This window comes from Urocampus carinirostris, chromosome 12, assembly GCF_059441175.1.
Source record: "Urocampus carinirostris isolate Australia breed hairy pipefish chromosome 12, RoL_Ucar_1.0, whole genome shotgun sequence".
In the NCBI taxonomy this organism is placed as follows: domain Eukaryota; kingdom Metazoa; phylum Chordata; class Actinopteri; order Syngnathiformes; family Syngnathidae; genus Urocampus; species Urocampus carinirostris.
This window is the reverse complement of record NC_142360.1, coordinates 6,059,642-6,074,573: the sequence shown is the minus strand read 5'-3', so window position 1 is coordinate 6,074,573 and position 14,932 is coordinate 6,059,642. Positions and strand designations below refer to the sequence as shown.

At 38.9% G+C, this 14,932-nt stretch overlaps 1 protein-coding gene across 5 annotated transcripts in view; it reads right to left on the bottom strand.

Moving 5' to 3' along the window:
- The window catches only part of elavl4 (ELAV like neuron-specific RNA binding protein 4), a 139,188-nt gene that overhangs the window by 37,630 nt on the left and 86,626 nt on the right, over nucleotides 1-14,932 (bottom strand). For 3 of the 5 annotated variants that reach the window (XM_088349831.1, XM_088349833.1, XM_088349834.1), the window contains 2 exons: nucleotides 10,295-10,398; nucleotides 2,175-2,327 (listed from right to left, as the gene is read on the bottom strand). In XM_088349831.1, the coding sequence (XP_088205957.1) occupies nucleotides 2,175-2,327; nucleotides 10,295-10,398 (257 nt within the window). Of the gene's footprint in view, nucleotides 1-2,173; nucleotides 2,328-10,294; nucleotides 10,399-14,932 lie in introns of all 5 variants that reach the window. The other 2 variants (XM_088349830.1, XM_088349832.1) reach the window with 1 other exon arrangement.

The window sequence follows — 14,932 nt, the reverse complement described above, 5'->3', positions numbered from 1 at the left end:
AATTTTAGGCAGGCTACAATGGCACGCCTTAGCGAGCCGAACTGGAAAAAAAGAATTGACGAAATGGGAAGTAACGAGCGATGACTATATTTTTGTGTATCACAAGATATATCCTCTGTAATTTGCCATTGCTCACAGCAATTGAACAGGGATAATGGACAGTGGTCGCTCGGGTGCTGTTCATCTTAAACAGAGGAACAAAACCAAAATGGCTGCATCGGCTCGCTACAACGGGTCAGGTGTATCGACATTTCGTTCTGTGTACATTGTTACAAAGAATGACAATACAAAGGAAATTATTATTATTATTATTATTAAAATAGCTACTTGATTGTCACAGTTATTTTCTCAGCCCCGCTCTCAGCAATAGTCTACTGGAGACAACGGATCTTTGCCATAACTGTGCATTTGATTTTAGGCGGGACAGAATAGCTCAGCTCCTGACAAAAATGCCTTCTGCTGCTCCCTGATCGCAGCAATATGGGATTGGGGATGATAGGTTATGGGCACACAAGTAGTTTCCCTTTTGTTGCACAGAATGGCATGAGGAACCGCCAGGTTTGACAAAACTGCGCCCTGACCCACTCGCAGCAATATGCGATCAGGGATAATGAATCGCGAAAGAACAAGTGTAGTTTAATTTCAGGGGACAAAAATTATATATTTTTGTGACTTTTCCACAGAAATGACCGCTCACAAGCCAAGAACGGGCAAGGTGCTAAATTATTGAGTCGGAGGCGAGCTGGCCTGCGGTGAATGCATAAAGCAACGTTGCCTTGGCGTGACCAAACCCGCCGTTGTTTTATTCATAAAGCGTGGCTCGAGCTTGAGCCGCTAAAACCGACCACCGAACACGCGTGTTCATGTGAACAGATGTCCACCGTGTTGCTATGTGCGGCCGCTTATGTCGGTCATACGACATCTCTTAAGCAATTGACGGGTATAGAAAACCTATTCCAGCCATTTTTTTCCATCTTTTCCACACGTTAGTTTCTATTTCCTCTCGGTGGCTTTTGTTTTCCTTTCTCCTCTCATACAAACTGAACGCGGCGCTTCACTGCCGGCGCTGATTTGTTCTGCTTCGTAGGTACGCGGACGCACGCAAGACCCGCATGGATACGAGGATCGCTGCGGGGTTCTGTGGGCAACACAATGGGCCGATGTTTGGGTTCGAGTATAATCGTGTAATTGAGCGTGATTGTTCCACGGGTTTGGGACTTTTATGCCATGGAGCAAATAGGCGCAGCACAAAAATGACATTCTTTGTTTCAAATAACTCATAACTTTGGAATGGATTGAACGACTAGGTCCCCTTTTGGACAGTTCCCGGGCATACAAATTCCCAAAAGTACCATAATAAAAACTGATGAAATTAAGTTTTAAATGTAATTAAAACATCCAAGGCTATGTATTGATAAAATAACATTCTCACCTTACATAATTATGTCGATTGGAGGGACATTCTGAAGTACAGGACATTACGCAAATTTCCCACTTCTTTGGCTTTCGAACAAGTTTAGCAACTTCAAACACGGTCATCCGATCCTGGTGGTCTCAGATATCTGAGACCACGCCCAAAGAGGCATGATCTGGTCAAGCGTCCCTGGCCCATATAAAAGTAGCTGATGACTTAAGCATGACTTAACATGACTTGACTTGACGTCATTACAGTTACTCAATACTTGTATAGTTTTTTACTTTTACTCAAGTAATTATATAGATGACTACTCTCTGTCCACTCCACGCATCGGCCCGGTATTGCAGTACCTCCGGGAATGGTGCATTCGCAATGATCGCAGCAAGGCTTTAAGGCTAGGACCTTAGCTTGGCCTTTTGGCTGAGAGTAAGAGTCCCGGCTCCTTGGCTTTGTAGCATATTATGAACTGACCGATAACGGATAATAGATAATTAATAAAGAAAATAGAACAATAACCATTGAAAAATCCCTCCCCCCTCCCTTTTTTACTTCTACTTGAGCCCTATTTTTCTGAAGTAACAGTACTTTTACTTGAGTGACATTTTTGAATACTCGACCCACCTCTGCTAAAATACACCCGGCTTAACTATTGTCACCCAATCGGATCCGTAGGCTAACTACCTGGCTAGCTGCTAAAGAGGGTTAGTATTTCTGCAGGGGGGTTTGAAAAGAGAGAGTTCCCCGCCCCACGGATACCTGTGACCTGGTCCACGAGGATGCGGGAGGTGATGATGCGTCCGTATTGAGAGAAGAGCTGCTCCAGTTCTTTTTGGGTCATGGTCTTGGGCAGGCCGCTCACGTACAGGTTGGCGTCGCGGATGGAGGCCGAGCTGGGGCGCGCGTAAGAAACCTGCCGAGGAGAGAAAAACAGAAAACATGAAACCTGCTGAGATTCACTTGTAATTAGCGCAAGAGGACATACTATAAAAATACAGCTTCATAAAAACTACAAAAATACTACCAAAAAAACTACAATAGTACTACAACAATACTAAAAAGCTATGACAACATACAGATTACAAAAATAAAAATACAGAAATACTACAGATATACTCAAAAATTCTATTATAGAACATGCTACAAAAATACTACTACAGAAATACTATGATACAGAAAATACTATTACAGATATATTAAAACAGAAATACTACAAAATACAACTTCAGTAATATTAAAAAAAAATAAAAGATATTATACAGACAGAAATACTACAAAATAAAATGACAGTAATACTACAAAAATACTATAGATATACTACAAAAATTATACCACAAAGATACAACTCAAGTAAGACTACAAAACCACTACAGGTATACTACAAACACTACTCAGGAAATACTAAAAAATATAACTTCAGAAAAACTACAAAAATACTACAAAAATAAAACTACAGTAATGCTACAACAATACTAAAAATTATGACTACATGAATATTACAAAAATACTACAGATATACTACATAATTCTACTATAGACCATACTACTAAAATACTACTAGAGAAATCCCATGATACAGAAAATACTATTACAGAAATATTACAACAGTAATACTACAAAAATACTTGAGAAATACTACAAATACATTATTATGGGAAAAACTTTAAAATACTTCTACAGAAATACCACAGAAATACGACTACAGTAACACTATAATTAAAAAATACTACATAAATATTACAACAGAAATATTACAAAATATAACTACAGTTATGCTCCAAAAATACTATAGATGTACTACAAAAATCATACCACAAAAATACCACGAAAATACAACTCAAGTAATATGACATATTACAAACACTTTACTAGGGAAATACTACAAAAATACAACTTCAGAAAATACCACTACAGTAACACTATGATTAAAAAATACTACATAAATATTACGACAGAAATACTACAAAATACAACTCCAGTAAAATTACCAAATACTAAAGGAATACTACAAAAAATATTATTATGATAATACTTTAAATTGCTTTTACAGAAATAATACAAAAATGCCACTTCAGTAACAGTATAATTCAAAAATACTGCTACATAAATATTATGCCAGTAATACTACACAATGTAACTACAGTAACATTACAAAAATACTACAGATATACTACCAAAAATATACTACAAAAATACAACTCAAGCAACATTAAAAAAAATAAGACAGATACACTACAAAAACTCTACTAGGGAAATAATACAAAAATACAACTTCAGAAAAACTACAAAACTACTTCAAAAAAATAAAAACATAACTACCGTAATACTACAACAATATTAAAAAACTATGACTACAAGAATATTACAAAAATACAACTACAGAAATACTACGGATATACTACAAAATACTACTATAGAACACACTACAAAAATATTACTGCAGAAACACTATGATACAAAAATCTAAATTACAGTAATATTACAAAGATACTCAAGGAATCTTACAGATATATTATTATGGAAATACTTCAAAATACTCCTACAATACCAATACATTAACACTATAATTCAAAAATACGACATAAATATTACGACAAAATCCTACAAAATACAATTACAGTAATACCACAAAAGTACTATAGCTATACTACAAACAATATACTACAAAAATACCACAAAATTCCAACTCAAGTAATACTACACACATACTACAGGTATTCTGCAAACACTCTACTGGGGAATTACTACAAATAAGAAAAACTCCAAAAATACTTAAAAAATAAAACTTAAGTCATACTACAACAATACTAAAAAACTATGAATACATAAATATCTCAAAAATACAACTACAGAAATACTACAGGTATACTACAATATTGTACTTGGAACATACTACAAAAATACAACTTCAGAAATACTACAAAAATACAACTGCGGAAAAACTACAAATATAAAACTACAGTAATACTAAAACAATACTAAAAACTATGACTACAAACACATTCTAAAAATACAACTACAGAAATACTACAGATATACTACAAAATTCTACTATAGAACATACTACAAACATACTATTGCAGAAATACTACAAAGAGATGCTAATAATGAAATGGACTCAACCATTTCAAGGCAGCGGAGAATTTCCGACGCTGCACATTTTTGAATTGTTTTCCTTTTTATTTTCTATCTAGCGCTTTTTATCACATTTAAGCCTTTCCTGTCCTTTATTATAGAAAATAGAGTTTTAAAAATGCTATCATTTTTGGGGGTGCTCGGGTTAAATTTGTGGATCCTTGAGCACCCCCCCAAACAGCCTGGTTACGCCCATGTTCTCAAATATTGCTTCTAAAATCCTCCACACAAAATAAGATCTAAAAATAAAAACATTAAACATGTATACGAAAAATAAATCAATGACTTTATCAACCAATCGATAATAGATGGATCCATAATCTGCTATGGCTATTATTCAGCGCCTCCAAGTAAAAAGAAAATGTCATAAATTTCGAAAAAAGAATATTGAATTTCAATGATCAGCAAAAATACATGAACTATCAATTAAATGTTTGTTTAAAATAAAATACCTGTAGGTGAAGAAATTAATATATATTTGACTTTGAGCCTCACTCAGATGGAAATGACAACATTGTCCACCATCTTTGTGCTACGGGTATCCTCAGAGACCAAAATCTCTTCTTCTTTTTTTCTTTCTTTTTCTTACTTTTTTCATTTCATTTTTATTTTTGGTTTTGTTATTGTTCCCCTTTTTTATTTTCCTTTCTCTTTCCGTCCCCCATTTTCTTCTTTCTTTTTTTTATTTCTTGTCCCCCTTTTCTTCTTTTCTCACCGCCTTTCCTTATTTTCCTTATTTTCTTTTCCCCCTTTTCTCCCTTTTCTTTCCCTTCCTCAATCTGTCCTTTTTCATTACTTTTTTCTTTCTTTCAATTGTTTCCTCCTTTGTGATTTTTTCTTTCTCTCCTTTTTCATTATTTTTTTCTTAAAATCTATTGTAATCTATTTTCCTTTCTCTTTTTCCTTTTCCCCTTTGCTTCTTTTCTTTCCTCTTTTCTTTCTTATCTTTTTCCTTTCTCTTTCCTTTTTCTTTCCTTTTTTTCCTTTTTCCTTTCCCTTTCCTTTTCTATTTTTCCTACATTTTAATTTCAATTCTTCCCTTTCTCACTTTTTTTTTTCTTTTCATCTTTTCCTCTTTTCATGTTTTTCTTTCTCTTTTCATATTAAGGCTCAAACTATATCCTGACACGTGCAATCCGCCCTCTGATCCAAACAATGAACGTATTCTCTCTTTTTTGGAGGCCTCATTAAACCTCCCCCTCCTTCCACACATTCCTGGGCGCTTTTCTCCTGTTTCGCTCATTTTCTATCCTTGTCAGCCAACCGCCGATGTCGAATCCATCAACACCTCTTCGAGCTGGGAGCGCTATTGTGTAAAAAAAAAGAAAGAAAGAAAGAAAGAAAGAAAGAAAAAGAAGACGTGTGTGCGTGGAAAAGTCGTAAAAAAACACAAAAGCGTGATTATGCGCACGAGTGTCAAGGGGAGCCGGCGCCACCTTTGGCACGGAGCTACACTTCGCACCTCAGTCGGGAAGCCCGATCACGGACTGACAACATCCGAAGTGTCAAGATGGAGAAGCGAAAAAGGGAAAAAAGAGAGAAAATCAAAGGCGCTACACGACACGTGACCTTTCTGTGCCCTGGCCATGCCACAAAGGATTTTAAGAAGATATTTGAGTTTTTTTTTTTTTTAACAGAAAAATCATTCACAAAAACAGGATTTCTTATCCCAGTAACTGAAAAAGATATTTGATATCTTAAATAAAAACACTCTTAAAGGGACTGTTCAAGGAGTTGAATGGTCTGGATTTAAATAGCAATTTTCAAATCTTGGACTACCTCCGGAAGTGCTTTACAATGTGCTTCACACTTACTCTTTTACACACACACTGATAGTCAACACTTTGACATCCAAATCAGAGGAGGCAGGAATTGAATCAGCGACATTTCAACCCCAACATGAGCGCTCTACCTTCTGAGCTCGGGCTGCCCAAAGTTTGACCAATATCTGTGCAAAGGGTGGAACTAGACCAAGGATGGGGAACTCAAAATGGTGGAAAAGCCATATTAGACTGAAAAAAACCTCCATCCATTTTCTGCACCGCTTTTCCTCAGTAGGGTTGCGGGGGTGCCGGAGCCCATCCCAGCTGTCTTCAGGCAGTGGGCAGGGGACATCCTGAACTGGTTGCCAGCCAGTCGCAGAGCACACAGGGACAGATAACTCATTTGCTCATTCACACCTAGGGACAATTTGGACTTGCCAGTTAAACTGACATGTATGTTTTGGGATTGTTTTCAAAAATCCACGCAGGCACGGGGAGAACATGCAAACTCTGCACAGGAAGAATGGTAGCTGGATAACCTCAGAACTGGTTGTCAGAAAGTACAGGGCACACGTACCCATAAAACCATTCATATGCTCACTCATACCAAGTGACAATTTGAGGCACCCATTAACCTGCCATACATGTTTTTGGAATGTGGGAAGAAACCGGAGTGCCCAGCGTAAACCCAAGCAGGCACAGGGAGAACACGCGAACTCTGCACGGGTGGGCCGCGGTAGCTGGAATCGACCCCTGGATTTTCGCATCTTGGGGCTGCGCGCTAACCACCCATCCACTGTGCCGCTACCCAAAAAACAAACAAAAAAATTGTCTAGAGCCTAAAAAAAACAAAATAATAAACAATAAAAAATAAACCCTTATATAAGCCTTGTAATGATGGCAACACATGTTATATGTATCTATATTAGCATATTCGCCTACTGTCAAAATGAATAAATTGGTGACAAACACACAATGAGCCATTATTTTAAATGTTTAATTCCCTGCAACATTTTGTGGAGAACGCACAGGAGGTAAAGTCTTCGTCAAGAGATCAAGAGGTCGCATGTTCGATTCCCGGCTCCTCCGTGTTATATGTCAAAGTGTCCTTGGGCAAGACACTGAACCCGTAATGCCCCTGATAGCAGGTAGTTGCCTTGCATGGCTGACCCTGCTATCGGTGTGTGAGTGTGTGTGAATAGGTAAGTGTGAAGCACATCGTAAAGCGCTTTGGGAGGTCTTCATTGACGTGAAAAGCGCTATTTACATTTGAATACTCAGTTAAAGGATTTAAATCCAAATTTCTAACTGAATTGTATTTATGAGGACTGGCAAAAACATCTCGATAAAAGGTGCTGGGCTAAAACAATGTGCAATAAGACACGGAATTAATTTTTACAAACAAAATGGCACCTTTTTGAAAAGGGAAAGGATATAAAAACAAATCAACACAGCTTAAGTTTGATTTAAAAATTAGTGCAGGAGTAAAGGGCAGCAGCATCCCCTTGTGGCGCTAAATTTCCTGGCTTTGCTGTTTGGCCTTGTCGTCCTTCATTTTGGCAATTTCCTGGATGTATTGTATTTTGAAATTATTTTGAAATATATTTCCACATTACTCTTTTTGTTATTTGATAAGCTTTCTCTTCAGCGTTGGCAAAGAACACAAGTGATTCTGTCCAAGAAACGGAGAATAGTCTGTTGACTTCTTCACTCCTTTTTCTCTTATTACCTTTGGGAACATGGCAACAATGGCACGCTTCAGCGGCCTGAACTGGAAAAAAAACATGCTCTACCAGACCTTACTCTCACCAATAGTTGACTGGGAGGAATGGATTGCGGACGCATGGGTGATGTTCATTCAGTTCAGATAGAATGAATAAAAAGAGCTGCGCACATGAGACAAATTTTCTTTTACGGCCCACACTTTTAGCAATATTGGTGTGGGAATAATGGACCAAATCTTAAACAGTCCAGGTCAAAATCTGTTCTCTCAGCCCCACTCTCAGCCATAGTAGAGTCGGGGTAATGGGATGCAACAGTGCAGTTGATTTTAGACGGGCCAAATTGGCACGTCTCACTGGACTAAACTGAGGAAAACAAAGCATTCTGCTGGCCTTTGCTATCAGCATAGTGGACTGGGGATAATGGATTACGGAGACAGCTGTACATTTCATTTTAAGTGGGCCAGAATGTCACGCTGCCCAAAAAATGTGCCGGTCATTGCTCGAAGCAATATGGGTTTGGAGGAGAGCAGTTCATTTTCAGTGTAAAGATAATAATCGCACAAAAGAATGCAGTCAGGGCTAAAATGGTTTTCTCTGCCAGTTCTCGCTCGCAGTAATATGTGATCAGGGGTAATGCATTGTGGCCGCACATGTATAGTTCGCTTTTTGTTGGACCGATTGGAAAAAACAGTCCGCCAGGCCTAACAAAAATACACGGCTCACATTATATACGACGGGTGATAATGAAGCATGGAATATTTTTGATTTGGCGTTGCACTGAGGCTACAAAGCACAGTTAAATAGTGAGGGATCACAGTATATGCAAATATGTGCAAACAAGGTGCGCTGGGTGCTGTACATATAGATGACAAACAAGTGGGTATCAAACACGGCCGGCACACGCGAGATTACACACATGACACATCGTTTGGCAGCGCTACAGCCAGCGGTACAGAAGCCGGGCCAGGCAGCGGTCGGGGAATTCCCGAAGGGGTTTCCACAACCGTGGGCTAATCCCATCCTATTACATTAGATTACATCAGATTAGATGCCACGAATTTGATTAGATTGGATCAGATTAGCAGAGTTTGACAGCGATGCCGATCCGGGGATTACCCCAGAGCCGCAGATTACCGGGTCGGCTCCGGAGGATCGGCGGAGGGAAACTCGTCGAGGGAAATTAAAATACATACTCAAACCGCCAACGAAGGCTTGGGATATTTGGGTCATATTTTATTATTTTGCCATAATGTCAATATGTAATTTGACATCAGGGAAGTCTTTTTTTCAGGAGTGAATACAAATCTGTTTTTGGGAAATAATAGATTTTTCGTTTAATTATCAAATATTATATACACTGTAATTTCAGACCATAAAAAGGAATTTGGGGCTCATTTTGGATCTTTAAATGTGCTTTCCATCTCAATTAGTGTAATGCACTACTCTCCGGTCTTGCGAAGTCCTAAATCAAGAGCCTGCAGCTGGTACAACATGCTGCAGCGAGGGTTTTAACAAAGACAAGAAAGTTGGATCACATTACCCCGATTTTAGCTAACCCGAATTGGCTCCCTGTTAGCTTAAGATTTTAATGTTTTGTTGGTAATAAACAAAATCATACATGGACTTGCTCCCTCATATCCTTCAGATTTAATTTCCCCATATGTTCCGGTCCGTAGCCTTTGCCTTGAAAATGCTCGTCTACTATTGAGCCAAGAAATGATCCACAGTTTCAAACACGTTCTTTGTTTGGGCCCGGGTGTTGTGGAATCCCCTGAGATTCAATCTGCAACTTCAGTGGAACTGTTTAAATCTAGGCTTAAAACACACTTTTATTCTATAGTTTATGAATGACCTATACTCCATGTTGACGATGTCTGTGTATTGTGACATCCATCGCAGCCTGGTTGTCCTGGAAGGGGGATTACTTCATGTGCGGTCCCTTCTCAAGGTTTCTTTGTTTTCCTCATGTTGAGGTTTTTGAGTTTTTCCTTGCCCACATGTAGGTTTTAGATAAGGGGATGGTGTCATAAGCAGACCTTTGAGACTCCTTGTGATTAAGGGCTATACAAAAAAGCATGACTTGACTTGACTTTATGGTCCAGAAAATATGGTAAAATCTGGCGCACGTTGGAATTCTGGAAAATAAACAGCTAATTACATTTTGTTTTTTGGTTCATTACGTTCATCACTGCACAGTGAGAGGATAGGTTTTGTCAACAGGTGTTTTGTTGTATACCTGGAAAGCAAGTAAGTGTTACCTTGATGGTTTTAGTCTGAAGTCGCAGTCCGTTTAGCGTGTTGATGGCTTTCTCGGCGTCCTTGGGATCGATGTAGTTGACAAAGCCGTAGCCGAGACTCTGACCTGAGTTGAGAAAGGAAAACAAGCATCGATATTTCCGTTTAGAGACGTCCGCCAGTTCCCCCAGACTGAATCAATATGGTTAACTTCTTACTATGCTGGTAAAGTAAGACAATTTTTTTTCTTAAGATGAAAAAAAACAGCTGACAAACACGTTGAAAGAATAGAAATCATTTTGTTTCCTAATTTTACAGATAGTTTGTTCTTCTAGTCAATTATTATTTCAAACAAAAATATAAAATTACTATTTTTCCCCCTATTAAAATAATATCATAGTAAAAATAATACAATTCATGTTTTTCCTAGTCTTTCTTTGAAATTCACTAGCTGGAGTTGATCAGGGCTTGTGTATGTGGCTAACTTTACTCGCAAGCAAAAGAAGCTACTAAAATTCATGAGCCGCCGTGGAAGGCGAGTGACACTCAGGGATGAAGCAAGCTTTATTTACACATAGCAGCTAACATATAACTGACAGCAGCGACCCATAGCCTTTAGCTAAGTGGTTAACACAAGTGACTAGAGAAAGAAATAGTGGAAGATGCCAGAATACTGGAATTACGTAATAGTTAGCTGTTGAAAGCGAGTTACACTGAAAGACAAAGCGATCTTTATCCACTACGAAAAGCTAACATTGACAATAGTGGCTCGTGGCGAGCTATACTCTACAGCCAAGTGTCTAATATTAGTGGCTAGAGAAGGAAACCGTACAACAAAAAGTAGAAGATTCCAGAAACAGGGAACTCAGTAATGCTCAGCCATGGTAGGCGAGAGAAGCCAGCAACAACAGAAGCGGTTTGTGGCGAGCAAAACCTAGCAGCCAAGAGGCAAAAGAGGGAGACAGTGGAAAAAAGTGGTAAATGTCAGAATCACGGAGCCCCGCGACCGTCATATGCAGGGCTCAGGTAAATTATATGCTAAAAGCAACTCAGGCATAAACTACCTTCGCAAAATTGTCATCCATTCTTTAGTAATATCAAAATGGCCAATAAATATGTTTACTGCAAAAGTAACCTTCAGCACTGCTTTCCTAGTCCATTGTCGCTGAGCTTTATTTACCAGAATTAAGTAGGAGAAATTGCATCTCTTGCTTTTATTGATGTCAAAGACATCCTTCAAAACAGGCTACAAGAAAATCTCAAAAGGAAGCGAGAGGTGCTAGTAGCATGACAGCTAGCAAGCCGGCAATTAAAGCGTGAAGCTAAGTGTATTTGAGGGCACATTTGGCTCACTCTCCAGCAGCCGGAAAGCGTCCTTCTTTAGCGCCTGGCGAGCCTTGACGTGGAGCCCCTGCCCCCGCCCTCGGAAAACCCAGCCTTTCAACAGACGCCATCGGGGATCAGGCTCGGCTTGTTTTCCTCAAACAACCCCGATCCAACGCGAGCGGGTATTCCCGTTAATAGGAACAGACAGCGGTTAGCTGCAGACAAAAGAGAATGGCAAAATAAAGAGAGCGGCGCTTTCGTAGAATAAATATGTCAGGGTGTTGTGGGTGGTGTGCATCGTGGGGTTTTGTAGTGTCATTGTTATGACGCCAAGGTAAACCACCAAAGAAGGACCGTGACCACAGGAATGTTAAAATCTATTCAGACCATGTGCCAATATGTTCAGGAAAAGAAAGTACAGTAATCCCTCGGTTATCGCGGTTAATGGGGACCAAAACCACCCGAGAAAAGTGAAAATCCGCGAAGTAGCGACGCCCTTTCAAAAATGCTTAATTTCTTTTTTATCTTTTTTAAAATTTTTAAAAAAATCATTTTATTTTATTATTATTATTTTTAGACCCGGTTAATGGGGACCAAAACCACGCGCAAAAAGTGAAACTCTGCGAAGCAGCGACGCCTCTTCAAAAATGCTTAAAAAAAAAACAATATATATATATATATATATATATATATATATATATATATATATATATATATATATATATATATATATATATATATATATATATATATATATATATATATATATATATATATATATATATATATATATATATATATATATATATTTTTTTTTTTTTTATTATTTTATTTTATTATTATTATTTTTTAGACCTGGTTAATGGGGACCAAAACCACCTGCGAAAAGTGAAAATCCGTGAAGTAGTGACGCGCCTTCAAAAATGCTTTTTAATTATTATTAATATTATTATTATTTTTTTAGACCCGCGAAGCTCTGAACCAGCGAATGTGGAACAGTGAAGTAGCGAGGTCCCACTGTACATAAACTTTACAGCTGTCTAAACTATTACAAGATATAGAGGTTTACACGTGATGTGGACACTTTACGGTATTGCCGTCTCAATCCTTCAACATGGATGGAGATGGATTGGACATGCAACTGTCCCGTTAGCCATTGTGTGAGAAAACCCATGACAACCAGATTGCAGAACCGAAAGTTCGAGTGGAAAAATCAAGAGGTAGTATTTACTTGGAATTTTGGTATTGATCCGATCCAAGTAAATACAGAGGTGTATCGATTGATACCAATCCGATATCGACACTTTTTGCTTGGAAATGTCATGATCATTGAATAATTGAACTCTTCCCCCTAGAGTTAGTTTATAGTTTCGATAAACACAGCAAATATATTTTAGGCGGGAGAATATACTAAAAAGTCAAGCAAAAAACTAACAATACAAATAGTGCCTACTGGAAAGCCATAATGTGCAGCCAAGTGGCTAACATGACTGGCTAGAGAAGGAAAAGGTTGAAAAAAGTAAAAGATGGCAGGTGCCAGGCACCTGGTTTATGGAACTTAGCAACGGTGGTAAGGCAAGTGGCACTGAAGGGTAAGCAAGCAGTAACAATAACAATAGTGGGGACCCATGGCTGGACAAGGAAACAGTGGAAACAAGTCAAAGATGAGATGCTCCAGATGCATGAACTACTGTACCCTGTGACAGTGGTTCTTACACTAAAGAATGAAGCAGGAGCTACTTACAACAATAGCGGCTAGCATCGAGTCATAGCCGGCAGCCAAGTGGCGAACATGAGTGGCTAGAGAAGTAAATGGTGGAAAAAACCCTCAAAAATGCCCGAATCACTGAGCTCAGCGACATTCAGCTAAAAATAACAGTAGAAGCTAGTGGTGAGCAAAAAGTAGATGCCTGAATACTGGAACTCAGCGATTTTTAGGCTGTTGAAGGCAAGTGACACTGATGGATGAAGCAGAATTTGTTTATAATACCAATAGTGGCTAAGAGGCAACCCATAGCCTGCAACCAAGAGGCTAACGCGAGTGGCTAAAAATTGACACAGCGAAACAAAAAGTAGAACATGCCTTGAGTTTAGAACTCAGTGGCTTTCCAACAAAGAAGGCGAGTGACATTAAAGGAGGAACACAGAGCAGCTAACAATAACTAAATCCGAGAGCAATAGAAAAACCTACTAGCGGGGAGCAATAGCTCGCACACAAGTGGCTAACATGAGAGGTTGGAGAAGGAAACAGTGAAAAAAAAAACAAGCCTAAATGACGACACTCGGCCACCATCACATGCTGAGCCCATCTGTTAGCGGTAAGTGGCCGTGTAGTGCTAAAGGATCCACTGAGACAAGCTGGCCTCGCAGAATAGTCATTTTGGTCTTCTGTAGTGGTAAGATGGCTGCCATTTTTATGACATAGTACATTGTCTTTAGTTTGGTGTAATAGAGTAATTGTGCTTTTATTTCTATGAATAAAGTGTTTTTCAATAGGGGTCACGATATAATACACATTGGGCCTTTAAATTCGAGGATTTCTAGCATCAGGAACATGTTCTTTGGTTTGCCATCTTCTGGAGCGTCACCTTTTTCCACTAGCTAGCGAAATAGCTAATAGGGCTGGTCCCGCGGGTTTCAAGTCAAGTCTTTTCCGCCCTTTAGCCATCATCTTCGGCAAGCCGAGTGTGGCTTGACAAGCGGCGTTAGCAAAAGGTTAGCTGGGAATGAAGTGTTGTGCTGAAGAGCACTTGTGCAGGGCAGTCTGGAGAGACCTGACAGCTGCTTAATGCTAGCGAGAATATTAGCACTCACGGAGCAAGTCAGGCGGCCAAACTGGGCCAACTGGAGATGAACGCTAGCACTGTACGCTAAGTGCTCGGATAGCGCCGCTATAAAAAGTCCACGCATCCCTCTGAAGATGTCAGTTTGTAGGGATGGGGGGAAGACGGTACTATAAAAAACCCATTCATTAATTAATTGACGCCAGAGGTAAGATCATAAGCCCGAGCCTGAACTCCAGACTAAAATGTCAATCATTATGTTTGGGTTTGGGCCGGGCTTCTCTATTGCTGAGTCTTTTTGTTTAAGAAGACCCCCTCCTCCCTCTTTTTCATAGATGAACATGAACATTTGGTGAAGGCTTCGCGCTCGGTCCTTCAGATCAAGTTAATTTGCCAGGCCAATGGTGGGTATAGACTTCAAATTTTTTTTTTCCATTTGAGTTAAATACATTTTTTTTAACGAATCGTAATTAAATGGTGGTTAAAAACAATTTCACTGAGCGTGTTAGAGTCAATAGTACAATAAATAACAATATAATATAGCTGTCATGA